General features: G+C 40.5%; 1 protein-coding gene across 2 annotated transcripts in view; it reads right to left on the bottom strand.

Moving 5' to 3' along the window:
- The window catches only part of ZZEF1 (zinc finger ZZ-type and EF-hand domain containing 1), a 130,672-nt gene that overhangs the window by 86,255 nt on the left and 17,592 nt on the right, over positions 1-26,825 (bottom strand). For both annotated transcript variants that reach the window (XM_063457428.1, XM_063457429.1), the window contains exons 2-9: positions 19,716-19,860; positions 15,167-15,361; positions 10,069-10,240; positions 5,460-5,659; positions 4,036-4,246; positions 3,801-3,917; positions 2,316-2,494; positions 865-963 (exon numbers count right to left, since the gene is read on the bottom strand). In XM_063457428.1, the coding sequence (XP_063313498.1) occupies positions 865-963; positions 2,316-2,494; positions 3,801-3,917; positions 4,036-4,246; positions 5,460-5,659; positions 10,069-10,240; positions 15,167-15,361; positions 19,716-19,860 (1,318 nt within the window). The remainder of the gene's footprint in view (positions 1-864; positions 964-2,315; positions 2,495-3,800; positions 3,918-4,035; positions 4,247-5,459; positions 5,660-10,068; positions 10,241-15,166; positions 15,362-19,715; positions 19,861-26,825) is intronic.

The following is a 26,825-nucleotide window of genomic DNA, read 5'->3' as shown; positions in this document are numbered from 1 at the left end:
GATGATCTCAGCCAAGGACTCAGAGCCAAACACACAAACACTATGCTGGCCAATCAGCTCCTCCTTAAGAGATGCACGGAATCAATGCATCTTTATGGGGAAAGTTCAGAGCCTCCATGCAGAGCGTGAAGACGTTGAACGTCAGTGCTGCACCCAGGAAGCAGCCATATGCAATAGATCCATGCAGGCAATACGAATACAAAAAAAAAAGGGTGCTTACTCGAAAGCTCTATTTCCAGATGCTAATAAGACAATGTACTATAATAATGAATGAGGAGCACAACCAACTAAAATGTAAAAAGTCAAAGAATAGCCCCCAATGTTTCGGCATGTACGACTTTGCTCTGTTGATAAACGTTGGGGGCTATTCTTTGGCTTTTTCACCCTCCTCTCATTCATTCTGATATTTTCAATTGTTTCTGGTATGTAATATTTGGTGGACATTCTTATACAGGTATCCATTCTTCTTTGTATCTGGATTGGTACTATTTATTCTGCATATCCAGGATTGATTATGCTTATCTTCTGATTTGGATATAGGTTTCATATGGATTGTATATGTATGGTCGTATCTATACTGAGATTTGCTGTTAGATATTGTGTGATACCTGTGATTTTTGAACCTGTATAATAAAGTGCATTTCATTTTAGTGGGTTGTGCTCCTCATTCGTTATTATAGCAATGTTAACACTGCCTTTTCTCTAAAAAGACAGTGTTTACATAAAAAGGTCTGCAAGGACATACTGTACACACCAGAACAACTACATTAAGCTTTAGTTCTGGAGACTATAATGTCCTTTTAAGTCTATGAAAAAACTGTTAAAGTGGCTCTTTCATAGAAAACTTTATGTAATTGTGCATACCATCGCCTGTCCAATTTTTCAGCAGTATGTTTTCAGGTCCAGATTGATCTTCCTTCCCTTTAACATCACAAGCAACCAGAGTAAATTGCAGAGGCCTCCCTGAAAGAAAAAAATCATAAGAATTTAATGTCAGTAGTCTGGATTTAAAACTTGGCCAAAGGTTAGATATATGTCTCTAGTCAGAAGAAGAATAAATACAGACAGCTATTAAAGGGCTTAGCTCAGGAAAGCCAACATAAACTCCTAAGCTGGATCTTCCAGCTCTTTGTGGGAAGTACTGGAGGCGAAGAGCAGCATCTGGTGGTCCGCATGTAGGAAGTCAAACTGTGCTGTAATAGTTTTGGTGCTTGGAGTGTAGCTTTAACTTGGTAATTAACCTATAGATCCCTATAATTACTACTTTTTGTTTACATTCAGTAAGTGCTCAGTGAATCACCTTTCCCTGATCTTTAAAACTAGATCAAAGCTCTGAAAATCTCTTCCTTGTTTCTGTGTCACATGATGTTATATACTTATATGCTCTACTTAATGTTTCAAGTGCTGCTGATTTTTTCAGTTTGATAAAAATAAGTAATTTTATGCTATAAATGAGAAACTTTGTACAATGTACAAACACTAATTTAGGCAACAGTTGGTTTAACAGCAACCCCTATATGTAATAAATACATAAAGTAACAGAGATATATATTTAAAAAGTAACTATTTATCTTCTCTAAGTTGCTACTATGATTCGGGATTCATGTTTGTTACACTAAAGTAACATTCAACCCTGGCTCTCACACCACAATTCCATTCTATTTGGAAAACGGATTGCTAGGTGGGGGGGGGGGTAGTGACCATATTATAACTAATACATTTGTTAGCATTTCTCTCACAGTATGTGGATGAATCTGTACGCTCTTTCATTGGAGCATACATATACCCATAACAGGTACACTTCAAAATACTAACTCAGAAACAATTTAAAGTAATAAAAGACAATGTATTTATTTATTGGAGGGAGCTTATAAATTCTTTAAAGGGACACTAAGCACCAGTATCACTTCATGTTAATAAAATGGTATGGGAGCATAGATTATGTCCCTGCAGTCATCAACATGAAAACTGTCATTTCTGAGAAATGGCACTTTCTTTCTGCACACTTCCACATCTCTAATGGCTGTCACACAAAGAATGCTGATGATGGACACAGAGTGTGCATACAATGCTTCTATATGAGTTAACACGTTTTATAGAGATTCAGTATTGAGAGAGTTCTGTATTGGTAGAGGACAATGATGGCCATAAATGCTCCATATGCAAGCAGTATCTCTCTATGAGAAGCATTTGATTAGAAACAAGTCATCAATCTAGCAAGATTGGGCTTCCGTGACGAGTCTGTCCTTTAATTGACAGTCTGTCTTAATGTATTTGTTCTTTCTTACAACAGTATATGAATACTAGGATATTACCATATTTATAAAGAAGAGTCATTCTAACCGATTCCATGGAAGAAATGAGTGAAGAGGCTTTGTACTGAAGATCCATATGTTGCAAGATTTTGCAAAGAGAGGTGATCACTTTAGCAACACTTCCTCGAGCAAGGGCAAAAGCTAGTAGATTCAAGTTAACATCTGGTGTGGAACAGCAACTAAACAAAGAATAAAAAGAAGAGAAATAAAAAATAAACAAACCACAATGTAGCCTGCCTGTGTGAAAGTAAGCATTATTTCAGATACATAGAATTGTTGGGTGCGTGCATGCTAACAAAACATCACCCGCTGGTTGAGGTGATTGATCTCAACAACATGAGCAGACTGTCTATGCATGTTTCCACTATAAATTTATTTAAAATAACACAAACATGTATTTTTGACCCTATAGTGTTAAAACCACCATTTAGGTGGCTTGCCACCTTCTTAGCCTCCTTAAAAGGTAATAAAATGAACCTTATTTCCGATGCTGCGAGGGTCCGCCAGCGATGGCCCCGCCTCCTTGCTGCACACTGTGCCACACTGTCCCAGGAGGCACCTCCAGTGAAGGTGTCTCTAGGGGGCAAGGTAAACACTGCCTTTTCTCTGAAAAGGTAGTGTTTGCATGAAAATGCCTGCAGGGAATGATTATACTCACCAGAACAATACATTTAGCTGTAGTAGTTGTTCTGGTGACTATTTTGCCCCTTTAAGTTCAGATGCTTGTCAGGAGTCAATAAAATAGATTTCCATGAAAGATTATATCCACCAATCGGCAGCCTGTTATTATGGTCTGGGGTTTCCTCTCAACCCATAAAAACTTGGGCAACCAACGTATTCAACAGTGAAACCAATGAATAGGTTATTTGACAGTTAGAAAGCTGTCATCGTGGTTTAATGACTAAGACGGTGCATTGAAATTTTCCAGGTCACTAGCCGTCCATGTGCATTGCGATCTGGTAGGAACCTGCAAGGCATACGCTGTATGCAAATCTTGAATGAATATAAATAGCATAGGAGAAAGTACAGCTTTTTCTTGTGATATCAGAGGAAGCACTTATTGGTGCAGCAATTTTTGCAAACTGCTACATGTATAAGCCACTATGTGAAAGGCTAGCATGGCATTGAGCCTCCTCACACCGTGACCTATTTAATAAGCTTAGGTGGTTAAAGTGATTTTAAAGTTCTGCTTTCAGCATTAGAACCAATTTTGTCTTAACATTTTATTTAATTTACAAAAAAGTTGTAACACTGCTTGGATTGAACCGAACGCCTCACTGAAACCAGCACAGAAACCGCACAGAAATAAGTATATGGAATCCTGCAGACAAAATTACTTTTTAATAACAAATGGAAGTGCTTATATCATCCCCCACCTCCCATTTCACTAGGTTCCAAATGCAATGTTAGGTTACATTAGATGTGTACTGTGGATTTGTTTAATAGATTTAAGACTAAAAAGTGCAACACTTTTACAACTATTACCTTGCTGTCCTTACTAAGAAGCTGTTCACTTCCTCCAATATATTTGGCGATAAGAAATTTGGGAACTCAGATGTACCAATGGTTAAAGACAGAGGCGGCATGTGTTGCAAAGCTTTTCTGAGAAGTAGAGAAATGTAAGATTAAAACATATTTATTTGAACCAAAGTATGTATAATTTATTCTTAGTCACTTTTAATCAAATGTAAACACAATCCTGAGTAATATTTTATCTTACTGTGTATGTTGCTGGACAGCTTGTGCAAGTGCTGGGTTTGTGTCCATAGATGTTGTTACAAGTGATGTCAATAGAGATAGATACCAAATTGCAGAAGCATCGGATATAGAGACTGCAGATTTCTTCACTTTCTGGTACCCAATTGCCCTAAGACCATGAATTCTGGTATCACAGCCATCGCTCAGGCAGCGTTTAATATTGATCTGTACATCTAAAGAGCAACATAGAAAAATAAATTATATAATACACAAGCAATGATCTCAAAGCTTCTCTATCATGCATAGACATCTTCACTGACTAACCACAACAGTAAAACCACTGACTGGTGACATGAATAACAATGATTATATCGCTGCAATGGCACCTGTCAAGGTGTGTGGTATGTTGGGCAGCTAGTGAACATCTGTTCTTGAATTTCACGTGTTGGAAGCAGGAAAAATGGACAAGAAAGGAGACCTGAGTAACTTTCACAAGGGCCAAATAGTGATGGCTAGACGACTTGGTCATGGGCACCCAAGGCTCATTGATACACGTGGGGAGCAAAGGCTAGCCCATCTGGTCCAATCACACAGGATAGCTACAAATTGCTTAAAATCTTATTGCTGGCCATGATAGAAAAGCACACTGTAACATCTGTTTAGGTGGGTTATTAGAGTCTAGATCTCTTCTGAACATGAGACTTAAAATGTGGTCTTTGCCACTTTTGTGGTATTATTGCAATTGGACTCTTTTGGTTGCTTAGTAACTCATTATTTATAAGGGGTGGGCCTAGCCCCATGCTGATTGTTTATGAGTTTTATAAAGACATTTTAATGGAGGATACTGACCCTTGAAAAAGGCTATATAGTCAAAATGACGGATGTTGATTCAGTGCATCATGCCACTACTTTGAGGTAATATATGTAGATGTTAAAACGTTTTTTCCATTACACATAGTAGTATATAAATATACAACATATAGTGTGCAGTTTGATTTTCTCTTTGTATTGCTATGGGCTATTGTGGCTACTGGGGGGTTGCTACACTCAACTTGCATTGGGTTTTAAATCTTCTGTAGCTTTGGTTGTATGCTCCTCAGTCTTTCTAAATGTTATAGCATGTTCAGTTAATGCCAGACTCGAGTAGAAATTGTATTGCTCCTTAAAAAAACAAAAACATGTACAGAATATAATCGGCACTTGTTATCGAGCAATCAGCCCAAAAGGTGACTGAGAATAACATATCAGGTCTGGAATTATTCACCTTATCACGAGTCAAGTTAACAGCTGCAGAAAAAGGCCACATATTGGCAATTTTAACATAACTTTTTTCATATGAAATGTATTTTATTGCAACCATGCCTATTCTATTTCCTAATTTTTTTTTTTATATTTTTTTTTAGGTTATGAGTAAATCTATTAATGATGAATTCCGTAATGACTCACACATCTGATTTATGTTGGCGTTTTCCAGCAACGTTACATAGCCCGATATGTGACTAGGGATATGAACCTCTCGAACCTCCAGGAGATTGCTGGGATTTCTTCCCACAGCAACTGCCACCTGTTGGGGCATGTAACTCTGGTCTGCAGCACTAACAGAAATGGACAGGTGCCTTAGCACTACATTTGGCTTCATCCTCAACCTGGAAGAAGATAAATAAGAGGAAAAAAATGAAATAAGTTTACAGTTCTACTAACTATTAGAATCATACAATGGTGTATTTCCTTTTAATTACTTTTGAGAGCATGTATGTCATTTTTTGGGAATATGTTATAAGTCCTCTGACTAAAATATTAAGCAATATCTTTATTGGACAATAGTACCCCACGATGGCACTTATGTTGCTTGCTATGTTCCATTCCCAAAAGAATAACACAGGGTGCCCAAAAAGGTACATTGCCAGATGTAGAAGTACAATTCCCAGAATGCTTTGTCAGCCTTCAGAGTGAAAAAACATCGCCTTTCTGACACAACTGGCCTAAATCAATACAGTATACCGCTCAGTGTTTACATTACTATATCACAACTACAGTACTACATTTGAACATTTGAACGTATACCACAGCTTGTTTGACAGTAAAATTGAAAATTAACAAAACAGGCATCCGAAAAGAATGATGCTAAAGGATCAGTCTAGGCACTTATGCCTAACCACTATATACGGACATAGGGGTTGTGCAATTTTACCAAAACAGAAGATGCTTCAGAGGCAACCACAGTGAAGTCATCTGCTCATCTATTGATAGTGAGGAAGTTCCATTTTTGCATTTTTTTTTTAATGTGCTTAATCCCTTAACTGCAGGTTTGTCTCCTACATAGTTAACAGAGTGGACTTTAAAAGGCTCACTAGGTAGGATATGCATGCTTTTGTCCCTCCTACATAATGTTTCTCTGCACATACATGGTTAAAAATCACCCTGCATTTAGGGAATACACTGCTCCTACACTACAGAGCCGCTCTCAACTTTTACTCTGCCCCAATTGACTGTAGAGCATCCACGCAACATCTAATCAGTATGATCATTAGAGGCGTTTAACCAAGAATCGAAAGACACTGCACGCGGTGAGATTTTTCTATGGGAAAGCCTGAAGTGGGAACACATACAGCTTCCATCAAGTAAAACATTAAATTCACCAGTAATTCAACATAAAATGTGCTGTGGTATCGGTTAGTTTTTATAGGGATTTGTTAAATTCCCCATAGCACTCCTTTTGTCAGTTCTCAGCCACTTCTTGGTTCAAGGCAAAGCTGCAAAAGTGCTGAATTTTTTTTTTTTTTTTTTAAATCCTCCAAGTGCCATAATAGCACTGTAATGGGTATGGTGCCATGAGTGCCCTGTTCCCCCTCCCCTCAATAGAAGTAGTCAAACTGCTTAGAAACAGTTTGACTTCTAACCTGGGTTCAGCATTGTGCCTCCTCTCAGCTGGAAGAGAAGCTTCTGTTAAACTTTTCCCAAGCCAAGTCCTGCAGTTCGGGGCCAGCTCACTGGCCGAGAGCTTGAGCAAAAGCTTCCCAGGTGATAGTAAATTATTAAAGCGTGCAGCCACTGGCTGTTCACTCTTTAGTAGACATGCCTGCCCCTTCAGCATGGTGTGTGGGGTCATGAGGGAGGTTCAACAATTTTCTTTACTAATATAGGGGTCTTATTGAATTCCTTATGCTCTTCATTTATTTTTCTATAAGTAACAGGGTCGGTCATTAAAAAAAAAGACCAATAAAGTTGCTTCCAATGCACATTTATCAGCGGTCATTTCTTATCCAGCCAACCCATTAATCAGGTTCTGTTGCTAGAATTATTTGACTAATCTTTCTTTAATGTCCCTGCACTCAAACTGCCAGCTTGACCGGGGGTTGTCTTGCATATTGCTACACTCTGCAGTGCTTTAACATGTCTTTTACACAATAAGCTGCTGCCAAAAACAGCCCTGAGCGCAGTCGGCACAACTGTCAGAGCTGAATTTCCACTCACCAATGGCTAGTGAGCTCTGCTGCAAGTTGATAGTTTTATTGGTCATTCAACATGTATTTCAAAAGAGTGTTTATATGAAAAACAAATAAAAAAAACAAACTGAAGGTATTATTAAACAAAATTAGATTAGAAATAAAAGAAGTAAATAGAGGTAAAACCTCTACGCTTTTTGAGAAGAGAAAAAAAAAAAAAAAAGATCAAAATCCAGAAAAAGAGAGAGAGATGGCGGTTATAAAAAGAAATAGTAAGCAATATTATTATATACGTCCATGTAGACTATCCAGCACCATGACTTAAAGGATCACTATAGGCACCCAGACCACTTCAGCTCAATGACGTGGTCTGGGTGCCAGGACCCACGACCCACTTAATTTAAACCCTGCAGCTGAAAACATAGCAGTTTCAGAGAAACTGCTATTTTTACACTGCAGGGTTAATCCATCCTCTAGTTGCCGTCTCCCTGACAGCAACTAGAGGCCGCTTCCGCGATTTACACTAGTAAATCGCACTTATTTAATGCTGGACGTCCTCACGGACCTCCAGCGTCAAAAAAGAAACCCATGGGAAGGTTTGAATGTGCGCGCGCCTCTGGACACGCATGCGGCTCCACTCAGGAGCGGACGTCAAAGGAGGAATAGAGGTCACCAGTGCCGAGGGAGCCCGGTGCTGAATTAAGGCAAGCAATAAATGGTTAATCATTTATTCGCAGCAGAACAGGGCCCTAGTCACCTTTTCGGTGACTATGGCTCTATAGCGTTAGGAATACATATTGTATTCCTAACACTATAATGTTCCTTTAAGCAGATAGTAAGACTGTTCAGGAACATTACTCATTAGTACAAGGGTGTGGGTGTGGGTGTGGGGACAGACTGGCTGACAAATATCAATGGAAATTCTATCCAGTTTGCCCAAGTCAGATGCTAAATCTAACCATAAAGGTTGTGAGTCACTGCAAGTACTGTAGGACAAAAAGATTTCCTGCTATGCCAAGCATTTATTTGGGGGTTCCCGTTATTTCTTATTTAGTTTTACCAGTTTTTATCCATCATGTATTGGCAGGTACAGTGTTAGTTGGAGGGAGATTTGTTTCTGCAAATGTATGAGACACAACTAAACTATATTTTCAAACTGGCACAGGCTTGTTTTCAGGACGGTAGCAGACACTATTTGAGGGTAAGGAATGGTTTCTTTTCAGATTACAATTTTAGGATATTTTTACATGCATTCAAAACGAGAACAATCATCCATAGTTAATCATGCATTATATATATGTAAAAAAAATATTTAGAAAAAATAAAAATAAAAAGATACCGCATTTAGTTTACTAATAAGCTGCAAACGTTTATAAACAGAGTTCCTTTCAAACTTTGTTCCAAATCATAATGAAATACAAAAAATATCAAATTATGCAAAATGTATCAAAGTTACTACCTGTCTTTTTTCTAAGACTTGCACTCAAAAGAGAAAATTAAGCCCTATGGTGTTTAAAATAAATATATATCTTGGTGTGGACATAAAGCCACCTATTGCTAGTTTACATTCAGTAAGGCTATTTTTCAGTCTGGCTTGAAGACAGACACTGGAAGGCATCTGCAAGGCATCGCACAGCATTACATTTTCTTGTCGGGAGAATAACATAAGGTCTAGGATCTCTGTGCAACTCTAAAATCTATAGCTGCCAGGCAGGCTAAGTGCAAGTCTAAAATTATCTTTACATGAGTGCGATTCCAAACACTTAATATTTGTAATCAAGCAGCATAAAACAACTCTATACTACATTAAAGGGACACTATAGTCACCTAAACAACTTTAGCTTAATGAAGCAGTTTTAGTGTATAGATCATGTCTCTCAGGTTTCACTGCTCAATTCACAGCCATTTATGAGTAAATCACTTTGTTTCTGTTTATGCAGCCCTAGACACACCTCCCCTGGCTCTGATTGTAAAAAAAAATGGTTTCATTATCAATCAGATGTAATTTACGTTAAACAATGTTATCTCTTTCTCTGTAATTTGAACTTCACATAGAGGAGGCGCTTGCAGGGTCTAGCAAGCTAATAACATAGTATGGGATAAGAAAATCTAAAATAAACAGAACTTGCAATAAAGGAAGGATAAACATTAGATGACTCTTTACAGGAAGTGTTTATGAAGGTTGTGCAAGTCACATGGAGGGAGGTGTGACTATGGTTCATAAACAAAGTGATTTAACTCCTAAATGGCAGACAATTGAACAGTTAGACTGCAGGGGCATTATCTATACACAAAAACGGTTTTATTAAGCTAGAGTTGTTTTGGTGACTATAGTGTCCCTTTAAATTATATTATATTTTCAGTTGAGCATTTATTACAATGTATTAAAGACACTAGTTTAAAACATAGTTACAGCCGTTACAAAGTAGTAATAGCATTTTAGACAGGTATACGTTTTAACAGAAATAACAACTTTGCGCAGGCATTCTTGATCAGTCTCAACAATCAGTATTTGTGGTTCACACTAAAAGTCCCAAGAAAGAATGTAAATTCATTACTAAGGGCCCCGAAGAATATGGATGTGAGATGTTTATTGCAAAAGTCCTTACCGAACCCAGTGTGAGCGAGCACTCCCGTCTGATTGCCAGAATGATGAGGTTTCCCCGTTTGTCATCTTATCAATATCTGAAGAATTTGATGATGTTTCTATATGACTGTAACACTTTGCAATGGATTTGAATTTTAAGCACTCTTCTTGATCACTCAGATCTACAGGACGTTCTAGAAGAAAAGAAAAAAGAAAGAAAACTCATGAAATATAGATGTGTTTTGTTTTTTATTTCAATGTTAACGGGCTAAGGGAATATTTTTAAATTGGAATGTGAATATTTATGGATCTAGGTAAATTAACTATGCATAGTTGCTCAAGTAGTCAGAAGATATCTGTGTGTGTCAAATAACAATAGTAAAACTATGAAAGGTCTTTAGTAAGTCCTATGATGCACACGCATGTATCCCACCATATGGAACATGTGAAAAAAAGTGTTCTATTAAAACATTACATAATCTGTGCCATACATTAACTTTCAGTTATTGCACTACTGACTACATAAATTTGAAAAGGTTATCCAAAAGTATTAAATCAACTAATGAACACGTTAAATACAGATATGCTGTATCTGTGAAGGTCTGTTCAAATTTTCAGCATTTATACTGCAAAATGTACATCTTTATAGACAGAAGTACACATTCTAAGTGATGTAGATGGGAACACAGCAATACTAACAACGTGGTAGGTAAACTTACAAAACGTTTTTACTCTAACTAGCAAATGCAGATTTATCTACTTTACAACAAATATGGGCTGCATAGACAAGTTGTTTTGTTTTAACCATTAGGATCCTAAATGAGGAGAATGGGTGAGAGATACTTAAACATAGATGTAGGCAAATGTTTAAGTGATTCAGTCAACTACTTTGACTTTATTTAAACAATTATTGTACTACTTGAAAATTACATTTCATACACAAGAACTACATGTTTACCGAACATTCACCTCTAAAAATATTTTCATATCATCTTCTTGCAAGAGGCTCCATATTACACCTGCATTTTAAAGTCTGTTTTTGCACCTACCCTTCAAATTCAGGTTTGTTTGGTGTGTTTTTTTTTGCAAGTTTATTTTTTATAGATATTTTTATTTGTTTCTTACTTTGAAAGAATGCTTTGCTTTAGATCTTCAGTACAAAACTTCTGTTATGTGAATGCGTTGGAGACAGATGGACAGACAAAACATGATATACATCTGTAAATTCAACACACTACTGCATTTGCACAGCAAGTGTCAGACACGTCTCCTCCTTTCCTCAGGAAAAGGCTCAACAAATCAGGAGCCTTTTATTCTGATTTGTGGTGTTTATTCTTACCACATAAACCGAAACCCAACCAGTGTTAATGGGATAAGTTGGTTTATCCCCAGCAGCAGTTGCACTCAACACACAGGATAGGAGAAACGACTTGAAAAGCTGAAAGTCACCCCAGCCCAACTGAGAACTTTGCTATGTGCAGTAATTGCCAAAGTCATGTACCGTGCGTATGCAGTTTCCAGTTCAGCTCTCTCTCTGAGAGGAGATAGAGCTCAGAACAAATTGTACAAAACTAAATTAAACTATAAAACATTCATGCCAGATCTCCTACCGAAATTACATTCAGCTCTAAACTCGATCTTGGATGGAGCAACCCCCTCGCCCCAGTTCACGGCGGCGAACATCACCCTCCTCCCAAAAGAGGGTAAGGACCCGACATGTGCTAGCTACCGCCCGATCTCAGTCCTGGATGTGGACGTCAAGCTCCTGGCAAGCGTGCTGGCTGGCCGCCTGGCGCCTTTGCTTCCGGACCTGGTCCACCCAGATCAAACCGGGTTCATCCCAGGGAGAGAGGTTAGAGATAACACCATACGGGCACTGAACCTGATCTCTGTAGCCGCGCGATCCAAACAGCAGACCCTTATCCTCTCCACGGACGCCGAAAAGGCTTTCGATAGGGTCAACTGGGAATTCCTCTTCGAAACCCTACGAGGCCTAGGCATCGGCCCCAAATACATACAATGGGTTCAGACACTATACAGTGACCCGACGGCGAGACTCCGTATCAATGGGGCCCTCACGGACCCATTCCGAATACGCAATGGAACACGTCAAGGCTGCCCCCTATCTCCCCTGCTCTTCGCGCTGACCCTGGAGCCATTCCTTAACAACATCAGAAGCAACGAGGAGATACGCGGACTCAGCATAGGTCGCTCACACCACATAGTCCTGGCCTATGCGGACGACCTCCTCTTCATCGTACAACACCCGGCTACGACACTGCGAAAGATCATGACGGAATTCGAAACATACGGCAACGTCTCCAACCTACGTATCAATTATACCAAATCTGAAATGTTAAACCTCAACGTTGGACACACCCAAGCGCAGACACTCAGGCGCCGCTTTCCCTTCCGCTGGTGCACCACCAAGATGCGATACCTAGGGGTGTGGCTCACGCAGAACCCGACAGACCTGTACACACACAATTTCCTGCCACTCCTCAAGACTGCGCAGGCAGAACTACAGGCTTGGAACGCATACTACATATCCTGGACAGGCCGCATCAACGCGGTGAAGAGGACTCTTCTCCCAAAATTCTTATTCGTTTTCCAAACCGTACCTGTCGCGGCACCAAACAGCTTCTTTACATCCATCCAAGCGGCAGTCAGGCACTTCATATGGAAAGGCAAACCCCCCCCGAATAGCCCACTCCCAATTGACTCTCCCGAAACTCAAAGGGGGTCTGTCTAGCCCTCCCTGATTTCAAGAAGTATTACATCGCAACCCACCTCACACGGATCGTTAATTGGTCAACCAAGCCGCGAAGAAAACCATGGATCCAACTGGAAGAGGACAGCACTAACTGCGACCTGAGAGCCCTACCCTGGCTAACTAAGGAAGCTAGCCGACGCGTACAACACGTGAACCCGTTTGTGAAGACCACACTCAGGATCTGGCACCAAAAAGGCCCCAAATTCTATCTTACGACGGACCCGAGTCCCCTACTTCCCCTCAGAGGTAACCCAGATTTCCCAGCAGGAGACATGGGCCCAACCCTGCAATCAGGGCTCAACAACGCGCTGCCTCGGATAGTAGATGTGCTCACATCCACGGGCGCAATACACCCAATAACCACCCTTTTTCCGGACCAAAGACATACCCTATTGCACACTATAGCGCGTGAACAAATACGGCGCTAGACACGCTCGATCCACCAACAACCGAGCCTTATACGGTAATGTACGGAGTTCGAATCCCTACGCAGTTCAGACACACCGCCCCCTAGGGCGATCTCTCAAATATACACCTCGCTGGCAACCAGACGGTACCTCCTGGCACCGCCATGCATTCGGAGATGGGAAGAGGACCTTGAGGAGCCACTCACAGACGCAGACTGGGATAAAATAATTACACTCATCCAGAGGACCCCCGGCTCAGCGAGGCTCCAAGAAACCTCATATAAACTATTCACGAGGTGGTACGTCACTCCAGCGGACCTTCACACCAGAGACAGCTCAAAATCGGATGCATGCTGGAGATGTGGAAGAGAGACCGGGACGTTCTTACACCTCTGGTGGGACTGCACTCTCATTAGACCATTCTGGGAAACGGTGGGACGAGTGATCATCGAAACTACGGAGAAATGCCTCCCAATGACGCCGGCCCCCTTCTTGCTGCACCACACGACGATGCCCACGCAGGTATATAAACGATCAGTGATACCTAGGCTTCTCAACGCAGCGAAAACAACAGTCCCTATCTTTTGGAAGCAACCACGCGCACACCCACCCCCCCCCCCCCACCCCCACCCCCCGCTCAGACGATGGGTGGAAGAGGTGGAGGACACCCGGAAATATGAAGACTTGAAGGCAACCACAGCAGCGGCAAAGGAAAAATACACAAAGAGGTGGTTCTACTGGATGAAATATGTCACCTCAGACGACTTCGTATCCCTTTTGACTACATCAGAATTTAGGGAGGAGCATACAAGGAACCGAGGAGAGCCGGCCACCGGTGGTGCTGACTGGGCGGTCTGGGGCGGAGAATGGGGATACAGATAGGCAGGGCGGCAGGGATGCCCACCCGCCTTGATGCCACTATCTCTTCTAGCCCCCCCCCACATACCTCGCCTCCCTACTTTGCTATGTTTTTCAACCCATCCCCTTTCCCAAATCCCAGACCCTCACACCCACGAACACGCCCTGACTTGGACACACTGGAATCGGAACCGAACTCTATGACAACTATGCTACGTATGATTAAGGCACACACACAGACACACACAAGACAAACATTTCTCATTTTGTTTATATAATGATCACCTATATGGTTCTTATACAATGGCAAGTTTCTTAATACAAGTACCTGACTCTGCCTGTGTTGCCCACTAGAGGGGGCTGAGAGAACACATGCTCTCGCTCAACCTATGCTCAAAGAGCTTCTACTACTAACTTTCACAGCATTGTCACCAGCCAACATATGATTGTTAACTGTACAGAGTTCACTTTGTTACCGCTATATTGCAACCGTTGATTTGACCTGTTGCACTGGACAGCTCACCGTTGTACAACGCTTTTCCATCTGAGCAAAGCCTCTGCGTAGGCATACACATTCAAATTGGCATAAATGTAAAGTACTTGACTATACGCAACGTTCACAAAAATAAAAACCATTTAAAACAAAACAAAATTAAAAAATAATAGGGAAAGTCCTGAAGAATACCTTTAGGATTCCCAGATGAAAAAGTCTGAAAGCTTTCCCTAACTCTGAAGTAATTTTTACAGAGCTCGGAACAGGGTCACTGTATAAAGTCTGCAGCGATATAGATTTTTTGTTTTGTTAAGGCATGAATGGCAGAAGGTAAGGCATTTAGAAGAAGAAGAAGAAGAAAAAAAAAAAAAACAAAGGACCAACAGAGACATACTTAATTATATAATATTAGAAAGCCAAATAATTGGTGAAAAAGAAGAACTTCATATAATGGTCAATAAAAACTAACAACATGACAGGGTTGTTCATATTTTTAAATCTATATAAATATACTCTTTGCAATGTGCATGCATGCACGTGCACATACACACACGCAAAAAAAAAAAAAAAACACAAACATTATGCATACCCTTCTCTTTTTTCACCAGCAGTTCCAGGTAGTCTTTAAGGACAGAAGAGCGCATAGTGCAAATATTATTGCAGCACTCCAGAATTGGGTATGGGATCACTGTACTGGGGATGCGATTACGATGCAAGAAACGCAGAATCTTTGAAGAATGTAAACTGAGGCGTTCTTTAGACTTGGAGAAAATGTCGATGAAACCTGGAGAGAGGGAGAGTGGGAGAAATAAAAACGTGGTCAACATTTGTTTGCTCAAAAAAACAGCAGATCAAATAATATGGAATGGTACACTGCAAATATAAACAACATATTATAAAAATGAAAAATGTACTCCGAATTCATATATTCCTTATAGAATATAAATAACATTTTGTGCAATTTGTGTGCTTAGGTTACAAAAAATGGTCTGGGTTAGTTTCCAAATCAGTTTTTGACTAAAACGTAAAAGGAAAATAAAAGCAAATTATGAGAAAAAAAAATAAAAAGCACACCAATTGTGACTTAAAAGGGTTTCTTCAAACACATTAACAACTCCTAGCAAGAGAGGCCTCAACAGTATCCTCAATCAACAGAAAAATTTACAGAGCAAAGAACAGGCCATTGCAGATTTTAGTTTTGCTTGAATAATTACATCTTAAAATGGTTAGCTGTTCCCAAAGCAACATGAAAAATGCAATAATCATATCTATTGGCATTTAAGAGTGGCCATTTAAAAAAGTAAATTCACAAGTTCTAATAAATATTTTACAACTGATTTGCAAAAAGAATAACTTTTGTGTTTCCTTCTACTTTCTTTTGATTATTTCAAATATATACACAATATGGCCAGATTACATTTATGAGTGCCGTTTTAATAAGAAAAGGCTAGAAATAAATACATGTAAACAAAGCGATCAGAAAGGAGAAATTAATTTTAAAATTGTGTGTGTAGATGCACACCATAGCCTGAGATTCAAACATCACGTATGTTGAGCATTAAACTGGTTTTGCCAGAAGTGCGTTCAGGTGTGTAACCAGATCAAAAACAAGCTAAAAGGTCATTACTGAAGAACAAAATGTTGCCTCCAGCAACAAGGCAAAACACACAAACCCAGAAACACTGTGTAAGCAAGGTATAACCAATAACTGACAGCAAAGTTTTAAAGAAGCAGAAGAGGCTTTATCCCGATTATTTTGAAGAGTCCACTGGAATGGAAGCTCAGATGTGCTCTTGCAAAGCATCTTGGAGAAGGATAAAGAAGAGTTCTCTTCCTTTGTAGGACTGTGCTTAAATAGATTTCCCACATTCAAAATAAATTACCAATATTCTCTTTGCAAGCGTAAAGCGCTCTGGATAACAGGGCTATACAAGATTACACATGATAGAAACGATGTGAAAGTTATAGATATTTAAATATAAGATATTTAAGGGAGCATAGTGATTTGCTGAGTCGCACTCTGGTCTCCACAGCAGAAGATGCAAGCCCTAGGTATTTAAAGTAAATATAAAAACTTCAACTGTGAGTAACTTATGTTTACGTCATTGTTTTTTTTTTATTATTATTTATTTTGTCAATGACAGACTGTTTTTTCAATACTTTACGGCTTATGAAAAAGCCACGTTTCAGTAAATATAACGTTGTATGAATGGTACAGAAAGAAGTATGTAATCAATAGATGTAACACGTCATACAATGGTGATTGGCTTGTTCACAGTCTGTTAAAGTTTGTTTTTCTTTTTTAATACAATGGCATTCTGGTATAATCATGGCTCTACCAACTTTTACAGTTCCACAGTTAATACAGTAGACCGATGGTCTATGATGACAGAAGAAATTATATATAGCAGATTTACAGAGTTTTAACAGTTGGCCGCGTGTTGCGCCTGTGGCTTGCAAGGATTACCGAAAGGGCCGACAAGAGTGCCTAGCTTAAACAGTGCCACTTTCACTGTCCACCAGGTGTTTATAACATGCAACTTGAGAGGAAAAGTGAGAAGTGAGAGAGTATAGGGAAGTAAAGCCAAAACGAAGAAACAGGATAAGAAGATAGTCGATCTCCAAACGAGCTGAGCCCAGGATCTGCTGTATCGTAAGCAGCGAGTCAAAGTAAGCTGGTATCCTGTACCTTAGCCTTGACCAGAATCCCTCCTGGTGGAGGTGCCATTGTCTCCATTCGTGGTTCTGGAGCATCTTTTTGTATACGAGTTTCCAGGAAGTAGTATGGTAGATAACTGGTTAGATTGCAGCTTTGCATCGCCGCAGCTTCGCATCGCCGCAGCTTCGCATCGCCGCAGCGTGTCCCCCTCCATCCCCGCGATACTTTAGGTGTTGTATTGTTCCCAGAGGTCCCATACCTTATAGAAGGTATTCAGTGTGTTTCGGACTTGCGCAGTTAGCTTGTCCATAAGGTAGTTGTCCCTGAGTTTTGCCATGACCAGAGCTATTTGGGGGATTTCTAAACAGGACCATTTTTGAGCCAGTGCTCTGTGGGCCGCTAGGCTGATCATCTTAAGGATTTTTTGTTCGGGTTTGTTCAGGCATTCTGTGGGTCTAGACAGCAGGCTTGCCCAAGGGTCCAAAGTTATTTTCCTCTGCAAGATCTATGAACATAATTCCATAATTTGACACCAGTATTCTGTTACCTCAGGGCATTCCCACCACATATGTATATATATGAGCCCTTTCCGCCACACAGGTGCCAACGTGCATCTGTGGAGTTCAGTTTCATCCGATATTGTTTTACTGGGGTCAAATACAATCGAAATAGTATTTTATATGACTGCTCTTGGAGCGTTATACATATTGTTTTTGCACACGCCTCCCAGATCTCTTGACAATCTGTGCCCTCCAACAGCCTCCCACTGGTCTGCATAGCGTAGTGCCCCTTCTTTATCGGTTGCTGTACTAAAGTGGTTGTAAAGAAATGTAATTAGTTTGGTTTATGTGGTTTAATTAAAACACAGTTTTTCAAAGAATGTCATTTGTGCTGAAGCCGCTGCCCTAACTTCTGTGCTTTGTGCAAAGTCTTGAATTTGTAAGTATCAAGAGTAATCGCGCGTTTTGAGTGGGGCTAGTGTGCTCAGGTGTTCGTAAGGGACTATATCCTGATTTACATATTATTATTATTATTATGTTAGTTATATAGCGCCATCAAATTCCACAGCGCTTTACAATGGGTGGACGACCAGACATGTAGTTGTAACCAGACAAGTTGGACACACAGGAACACAGGGGTTGAGGGCCCTGCTCAATGAGCTTACATGCTAGAGGGAGTGGGGTAAAATTACACAAAAAGGTAATGATAGTATTAGACTAGTGACAGTTGCAGAAGAGGAATCAGTCAGGAGCTATTAACAGTTTAATTGATACGCTTTTATGAAGAAGTGGGTTTTTAACAATTTTTTTAAGGAGTGGAGACTGGGTGAGCATCTAACGGAGGAGGGAAGCGAGTTCCACAGAATGGTGCAGCCCTCGAGAAATCTTGAAGGCGAGCATCAGAGGTGGGAGTACGGACAGAAGATAGACGTAAGTCTTCAGCAGATCGTAAGGGCCTAGACGGGACATACTTGTGTACTTGTGTATAAGGGAGGATAGATAGGTGAGGGCAGCATTATGTAGCGATTTGAAAGCAAGAACCAGAATTTTAAATTGAGCTCTATATTTTATAGGAAGCCACTGTAGGGACTGACAGAAGGGTGAGGCATGGGAGGTGCGGGCAGACAGGAAGATGAGCCTCGCTGCTGCATTCATTATGGACTGTAACGGCGCAAGTTGGGAGCACGTTAGACCACTGAGAAGCGGATTACAGTAGTCAAGGCGAGAAAGGACAGTGGAATGGACCAACACCTTAGTCGCATCTGGCGTTAAGTAGGGGCAGATGCGCGCAATGTTTTGAGATGGAAATGACAGGATTTGGCGATAGATCGAACATGAGGCTTGAAGGAGAGGTCGGAGTCAAAGAGAACACCTAGGCAACGAGCCTGCGTGGTAGAGCTGAAGGTAACACCGTTGACTTGGAGGGAGACAGACAAAGGAGTAACAACACTTGAGGGAGGAAAGTCCAGAATTTTAGTTTTGGTCAAGTTTAGTTTAAGGAAGTAGGCAGCCATCCAGTTAGAAAAAGCAGAGAGGCAGCCAGAGACACTAGTCAAGAGGGACGGGGAGAGATCAGGAGAGGACAGGTAGATTTGCATGTCATCTGCATAGAAATGATATTGGAAGCCAAAGGAGCTAATGAGTTTACCAAGGGAGGCAGTATAGATGGAGAACAGTAGTGGACCAAGGACTGAACCTTGTGGGACACCAACAGAGAGGAGATGGGGAGAAGAAGCAGAGCCAGAGAAAGAAACCCTGAAAGAGCGTTGGGAGAGGTAGGAGGAGCACCAGGAGAGAGCAATATCTTGTAGACCGATATTGCGGAGGATGAGAAGAAGCTGTTGATGGTCATAATATCCCTTTAAATAACTTTAGCTAAAACACTAAATGTATCTTTGTACGTTTCATAGCATTTCATAGATTCATGAGATAATATCACTTGCTAAAAATATGAATAACATAATTTGTAGTAATATTACCTGGGGTTAATGAGCATGCTTGCAGCTGTCGGATTACATGACTAAGTTCCCCTTGAAGATTGGCACCACTGGAGGCCTTAATGGCTTCCAACATTCCCTCCAAGTCCACCACTTCATCACCTTCTGCATCAAATTGTGAAAAAGCCTGAAAAATATGACAGAGGTAAACCAAACAGAAAAACCACAGGAAACATCAAAAATCCAACAATATACATACAAAATATAGTTTTAAATATATCAAATGTACTATGAAAAATGGTAGCTCTCCATTGCATTTGATGTCATGATCCCTACAATAAGGATACTTGTATGATAGATGAATATGTATACTCTAAAACTTACACCCACTCCCATATCTTCCTTCTGTACCCCCTCTCTGTGTTTTTGTTTAAAAGTTTTATTATTTATTTTTGTAAACCGCAAAAAAGTGACAGCCTTTGAATGAATATATACATCTTGCATATTGGGAATGAAGGTAAAATTAACTTATGAGATGGTGAAACACTCAGATTCGTGTTACACCACCTGGAGTCTGATGACAGTATAAATGTGGTTACATAAAGTGGAGAGTTATGAGAGTGGTGAAATGCCAATTTAGACATGTATATGTTGAGTCAGCCGATGTACGATACACAAGTGCATGAACATTATTTCTATTTAAAGGCAAGACATTTTACCATCCATCGCAACATTTAGAACATTGTCTTGTGTTACGACTGCCAAATACACACCCTTTATATCCCTTTTACCATTTTTAATTTCTGCTTTTGTGAGGCAGCAGGCTACTTTGGATCATCCAAAGCATGGTTATATCAAGTGATATACAGCATATTACATAAAAGGGATATATCATGCAATAAAAATTAGGTTTACTTTGACTAAACAACCAATCTTCTCTGACAACAACAAGCAGTTGTACAATTTTTAGAAATAGACTTTAGATTCAAACAACTGCTGTTTCTTGAAACTTAGCCAATAGCAAGCTGCCTAAGAAGACTATTACAAGCTAACCACATAGGACTGTGCCAGGTGCAATCAAGCTTGATCTTTGTGCACATTGTCAAGTGATTGCTACCTGCACAAAACATGAGTCACAGTGCTAAATACAAAGTTTAAAGTACAGGACAGGACCAACAAGAAATCTTTTTTAAGTCTTGCCGAACTACACAAAAAAAAAAAAAAAAACGAACTAGGGCAATTTGTAATTTAAAAAAATAAATAAAAAATATGTGGCCCTTTACTTAAGGCTGCACATTTGAATCTGCCACATATGCAGAAATAAGCAACACATCAAATTCAAATCAAAAGCTTTGCACAGTCTTCAAGGGATACTGTAGTGCCAGGAATACGAAGCTCCGTCCTCTCTGACGTCTCGTGACGAATGGGGTCTAATGCGCATGTGTGGCAAATGCCGTGCGCACATTCGACCTTCCCATAGGAAAGCATTGAATCACTGCTTTCCTAAAGGGAGAAAGCCACCTTTAGTGGATATGATGCCAGGAATACCTCGTCCCGTTTCTCATTAATGTGGAAAGCAACAGTTTGACCTCTCACCTGGATCCCCGCTGGCGACCAAGGCTCCTCTCCGGTTGGATGACACATTTTCAGCTTCTGCAAGCTGGCTAAGAGTGTAAGCTGACCATTCTGACAACTAATGGTACACTGTGCATGAATATCTGCACAGAAATGACAGTAGCCAGCCCGGAACTCTTGCTCTAAGCTGGTTATGTATGCCTACGCAGTCAAAGTTACACCTCTGGCAGCAAAAGAGTATCATACTGAAATGCTTCACAACACCGAAGTGATCATGGTACTTGACATTTCCCTTTAAGTTATATATAAAATACTCAAAGGGGCGTAGAGTTGGAATTTATGATTTAGCCACATTGGATGCCTGGCTTCTTAAAGTCGCCTATCCTCTCTATATAGTAGCTTCTACTTCATAAGTCTTTGTCTTAAAGTGGCATTCCACACTCAAAAAGCACTATATGTGCCCCCCACGTAAAGATGTGCTTGTTCTTGACAATGCATTATGGTTCACTCTTGCCAATGTATAATAAGGTAAAATTTATCATTCTGGACAGTCGATGCTGGAGAGGTCACATTCATTTAATCAGAACTTATAGATTTTAAACACTGTGGATAATAAGGAGGGGGCGGGAAACCTACAACAGACATCTGTGCATTTCCTTTAGGTACCATAACAACTTTTGCTAAATTACGTTGCTATGGTGCCAGGAGGCCTCCGGGTGCACTCTTACCTCAAAAGGTTAAACCATTCTCAAATAGGTCTCCAGCGCTGATCTCAACTTCTCCCAGGCAGCATCCGGCTTCTGAAATTTCAGCAGAGGAGCTGCTGATGGGCTGAGCGCTGTTAGCTAGTGCTCCCAGCCAATCCGTGAATCCCCATTCAGAAAACTGGCTTGAAAGGAAACGTACCTTTTTCAAGCCAGTTTTCTGAATGGGAAGTCACCGGATTGGCAGAGAGCGTCAGCTGACCACTCTGAGTTAATCAGCGGCGCCCCATGCGTGCTGGCACTCCACACTTCCTGAAGCAGAAATTGCAGAAACTGGTTCCCTCATGGGGAGGGGTGGGGTGGAGGGAGTTGATATAGGCACTGGAGGCAACTTTGGGGTTAAACCGTTCAAGAACGTTTAACCCTTTGAGATAAGAGAGTGTGCCCAGGCACTTCCTGGCACCATAACACCTTAATTTAGAGAAAATTGTTATGATGCCTGTTCCTTTAACCTTGGTGTATAAACAGTTATAATACCAAGTATACTGAATCATAAATGTGGTCATCACAAGTTGGTCACACTGCCAGCCCTCTAGAGCAAATGATTCATTTGCTTTAGTGAAACATACATGGGGGGGGGGGCTCTTTGTTATGTCTCTTTGTTAGGAATGGTTTTTAACCATTTTTTGACGCTGGTCACCAAAAACATGTTAGCTTAATTACATAGTTAATGAGAAAATCAGAAAACAGGTAGCGAAGGACAGACCGAATAACTAGACCCAACCGGGACAGTCACAGTCTGACCACGCTCTCCTGTATACCGCACGGAGACTCCAGGGGTCTCCTGGGGCTTAACCCCTAAGTCGAATAATAACAAAACAAAAGCAAAAGGGTACTAGAGGGCCTCCAACTAAAACCAGTTAAGAGACCCCAAGTATCCCCTGGATATAAGTATAGCCTACTGGAAAAATAAACAGTATATAGTGCTAGTTGGCTCCAGCGCCCAAAATCGAGAGTAAAGTGCTATCGCACAGAAATATACACATATATAGGAAATCTTATCCCTACTGAATGGCAAACAACGGGGTACGGTATGAATGCACTAAAATTAGAGTGCAGAGGTATATATGGGATACAAAAATAATAAAAATAATAAATCCTTTAATGAAACAAAGTAAAAAGTAAGTATCCAAACCCCTAATAGCCCCACAGCCATATAATCCTTATGTGCATAAATATAGCTGGAACTTCGACCTGGAACTCAATAGTCTAATATAGGTCCCCAGCCCCCCTTCCTCCGGTACATAGGAGTCAAAAATAGAAAGACTCAGAGAGTACACCTGTACACCAGGGGTCCTAATAATGCAAGCGGGAATCAGGCAATGCAGGGAGAGAGAAATATAGTACAGAAGTAGAAAGTCAGTGGCAAATGCACTGAAAGTAACTTTATAAAGCCTCTCTCCCTGTAAAGCTAGCTAGATAGTCATAGTAGGGAAAAAAAAGGAAATAAATTAAATCAAATCAAAAGTGGTGATATAGAGCATCATCGAGGTGCTCAACACCCAAAGTGTCTAAATAGTGCCCATGTGAGAACAGCAAAATAATAGTAGAAAAACGCCTGACGCGCGTTTCGGTGCTCGGGTAATGCACCTTCGTCAGGGACCAAGTGAATGAAGTGACTAACCTCCCTTAAATATGAAAGGCGCCAAAAATACCAAGGTTTCTGTAGCCAATCACCTACAACTTAGAGGAATTCCCTCAGGTGTTTCCGTGTTACCTTAATAGGTCCGGTTGATAGAGGGGTTTCATGTCAGGTGGATGGAACACCGGACCGCTACTTCAGATGAGCGGATTGGTTCCCTGTAAGGCTTATCGGATTGGATAACTCCCACGTGGGGCGTCGTCCAATCTACGGGTAGTATGTACATGGATGACATGCCTACTGGGTGGAGACACAGTCAGGCCGTTCCTCTCTGATTATTGGCTGTAATCCCGGGTAGGTGTAAACCCTATGTCTCTCGGCCAGCCATTCAGAGAAACTTGAGAACGGCATCTAATTACATACAACAATGTGCACATCATCCCTTGATGGCTTCATTGTGAAATCCAGTTGTGAGCTGTCCTCCAAAGTAACCCTAACCACTAAGCCTCTCAGTCAGCCACCTAATGGGAGCGGAGTATGGTATCTGATCATACAGCTCTATGATCAGAACCGCCCAGTAAATTCCCGACAAAGAAGTAGTGATTGGATGTATACAAAATAGTTATGACCCTTATGAACCTCAGCCAGCCGTCCCATAGAAAATAAGAACGGCATATACTCACACATATGTAAGTGCCCGATAAAGTCCCCAACAGGAGGGACTAATGGTTGGATATGTCTTCTATTCGTACCCCAAAAGGAACGAATTTCTAATGGGAAATGTTTTTATTTAGAACCTTGGACATATCCTACTTATTATCAAAGGCAGTGTGACATATTCCAAATCCAAGAAAAATGTATACCCTAAAATTTAGTCAACTTTATTGTGTATTTAAAGAGACGTTAAGGGGTATGTTTATATGGATATTGGAGATATACAACTGAGGTGTCAAAGTCAAGGGTACCCTGGTACTTATAATATAAAGGTAAAGGTTAAAGAGGAACACCAACAGCATACATGTATACAGAATCCAAAGTGCTATACAGACATAAAAGTGTGAATGAGGCGTATCAAAATATTTACAAATATACAAAATTACAGATATTTACAAAAGGGACCATCCGTCTCAATCTGAGATGAAGGATGTGTATGAGAAGCCCTCATTGAGACCAAGGGTGAGAGTGTCTTGAGTTTGTATATCCAAAAGCTCTCTCTTTGTAAGAGTCTTTTGTCAATATCTCCACCCCTTGGTCCCAGTGTAACTTTTTCCAAGCCGCAGAACCTAATCCCATCTGCAGACCCCCTATGGTGTAGTTTGAGATGTTTTGAGACTGGTGTATCTATCAGTCTTCTAGGGTTCACTGAGTTAACGTGTTCCCTAATTCTCAATTTAAACATACGGGAGGTTTTTCCAACAGAGTTTTTTACACGAGCATGTGAGTAAATACACTATGCCTTTCGTTTGGCAGTTAAAAAAGTTTTTAACCTTAAACTCCTGGGAATCGGAGGAATCTGTGAAGGTTTTGGATGGACGACGTATGAAATGACAAGCCTTACACCTACCACATTGGTAGGTGCCAACTACTGGAGATTTTAACCAGGTGGGGTTCTGGATAGTGTTTTTGAGATGACTGGGGACTAGTAAATCCTTCAGGTTCAGCCCCCTTCTTGCAGTGACCGAAGCATGAGTGGTGATCACTTTATGTATATGGGGATCTTGATGCAACAGAGGCCAGAATCTTTCCAAGATCTTAAGGATTTGGTTCCAGCCAGCATCATAGTTCCCAATGCATCTAATCACATCCTGTGGAGGTTTACGATTAGTATCCTCTGAAAGGAGGTCATTACGGTCTACCAGTAGTGCACGTTTGTATGCATACTTGATGCATCTGTTTGGGTAGCCTTTCTGTTTGAACTGGCTCCGAAGGGACTTGGCCTTTAATTTAAAATCCTCCAGATTGGAGCAATTACGTCGGAGGCGTAGATATTGCCCAATAGGTATACCTTTTTTAAGGGGTGGGGGATGGTAACTCTCCCAATTAAGCAAGTTGTTAGTCGCTGTTGGTTTTCGAAAAAGTGTGGATTTAAGGTAACCATCTTCTGTCAGAGTGATGGTGATATCCAGAAAATTTAATTTTATTTCCCTCTACTTCACTTGTTAATTTCAGGTTGATGTCATTAACATTCAAAGTCATCACAAATTCATGGAAGAGGTCAATGGTGTCCGTCCAAATCAATAGGACGTCATCAATGTATCTCTTCCAGACTTTGATGTGTTTGGTATACTTCTGCATCTGGGTATTAAAAACCATGGTTCTCTCCCACCATCCTAAATGGAGATTGGCATATGAGGGGGCACATGCCGTCCCCATAGCCGTCCCTCTTAGCTGATGGTAATATTTCCCTTGGAACATGAAAAAATGATGAGTCAAAATAAATTGCATTAGATCATGCACCAGGCAGTTATGTGGAAGGGAGGCGCCAGGTTGCTCATCTAAGAAAGCCCTGTGTGGTATAGAGCTATAAAGGTTTTCGACGTCCAGGCTACACAAAATAGAATCCCCCGTAATTTTAATTTCCCCAATGACATTCAACGTGTGCTTGGTATCTCTCAGGTAAGATGGAAGTTCTATGACCAGTTTGCGTAGAATCTGATCTACATAAAGGCTTGTATTCTGGGTTAGGTTCCCCCTACCTGAGACAATAGGTCTCCCACTTAAATCAGGTTTTGTCAATGAGGGCTTCTCATACACATCCTTCATCTCAGATTGAGACGGATGGTCCCTTTTGTAAATATCTGTAATTTTGTATATTTGTAAATATTTTGATACGCCTCATTCACACTTTTATGTCTGTATAGCACTTTGGATTCTGTATACATGTATGCTGTTGGTGTTCCTCTTTAACCTTTACCTTTATATTATAAGTACCAGGGTACCCTTGACTTTGACACCTCAGTTGTATATCTCCAATATCCATATAAACATACCCCTTAACGTCTCTTTAAATACACAATAAAGTTGACTAAATTTTAGGGTATACATTTTTCTTGGATTTGGAATATGTCACACTGCCTTTGATAATAAGTAGGATAACTATTTTGTATACATCCAATCACTACTTCTTTGTCGGGAATTTACTGGGCGGTTCTGATCATAGAGCTGTATGATCAGATACCATACTCAGCTCCCATTAGGTGGCTGACTGAGAGGCTTAGTGGTTAGAGTTAC

Source organism: Pelobates fuscus, chromosome 1 (genome assembly GCF_036172605.1).
Source record: "Pelobates fuscus isolate aPelFus1 chromosome 1, aPelFus1.pri, whole genome shotgun sequence".
Lineage (NCBI taxonomy): Eukaryota > Metazoa > Chordata > Amphibia > Anura > Pelobatidae > Pelobates > Pelobates fuscus.
This window is presented reverse-complemented; position numbering and strand designations above follow the sequence as displayed.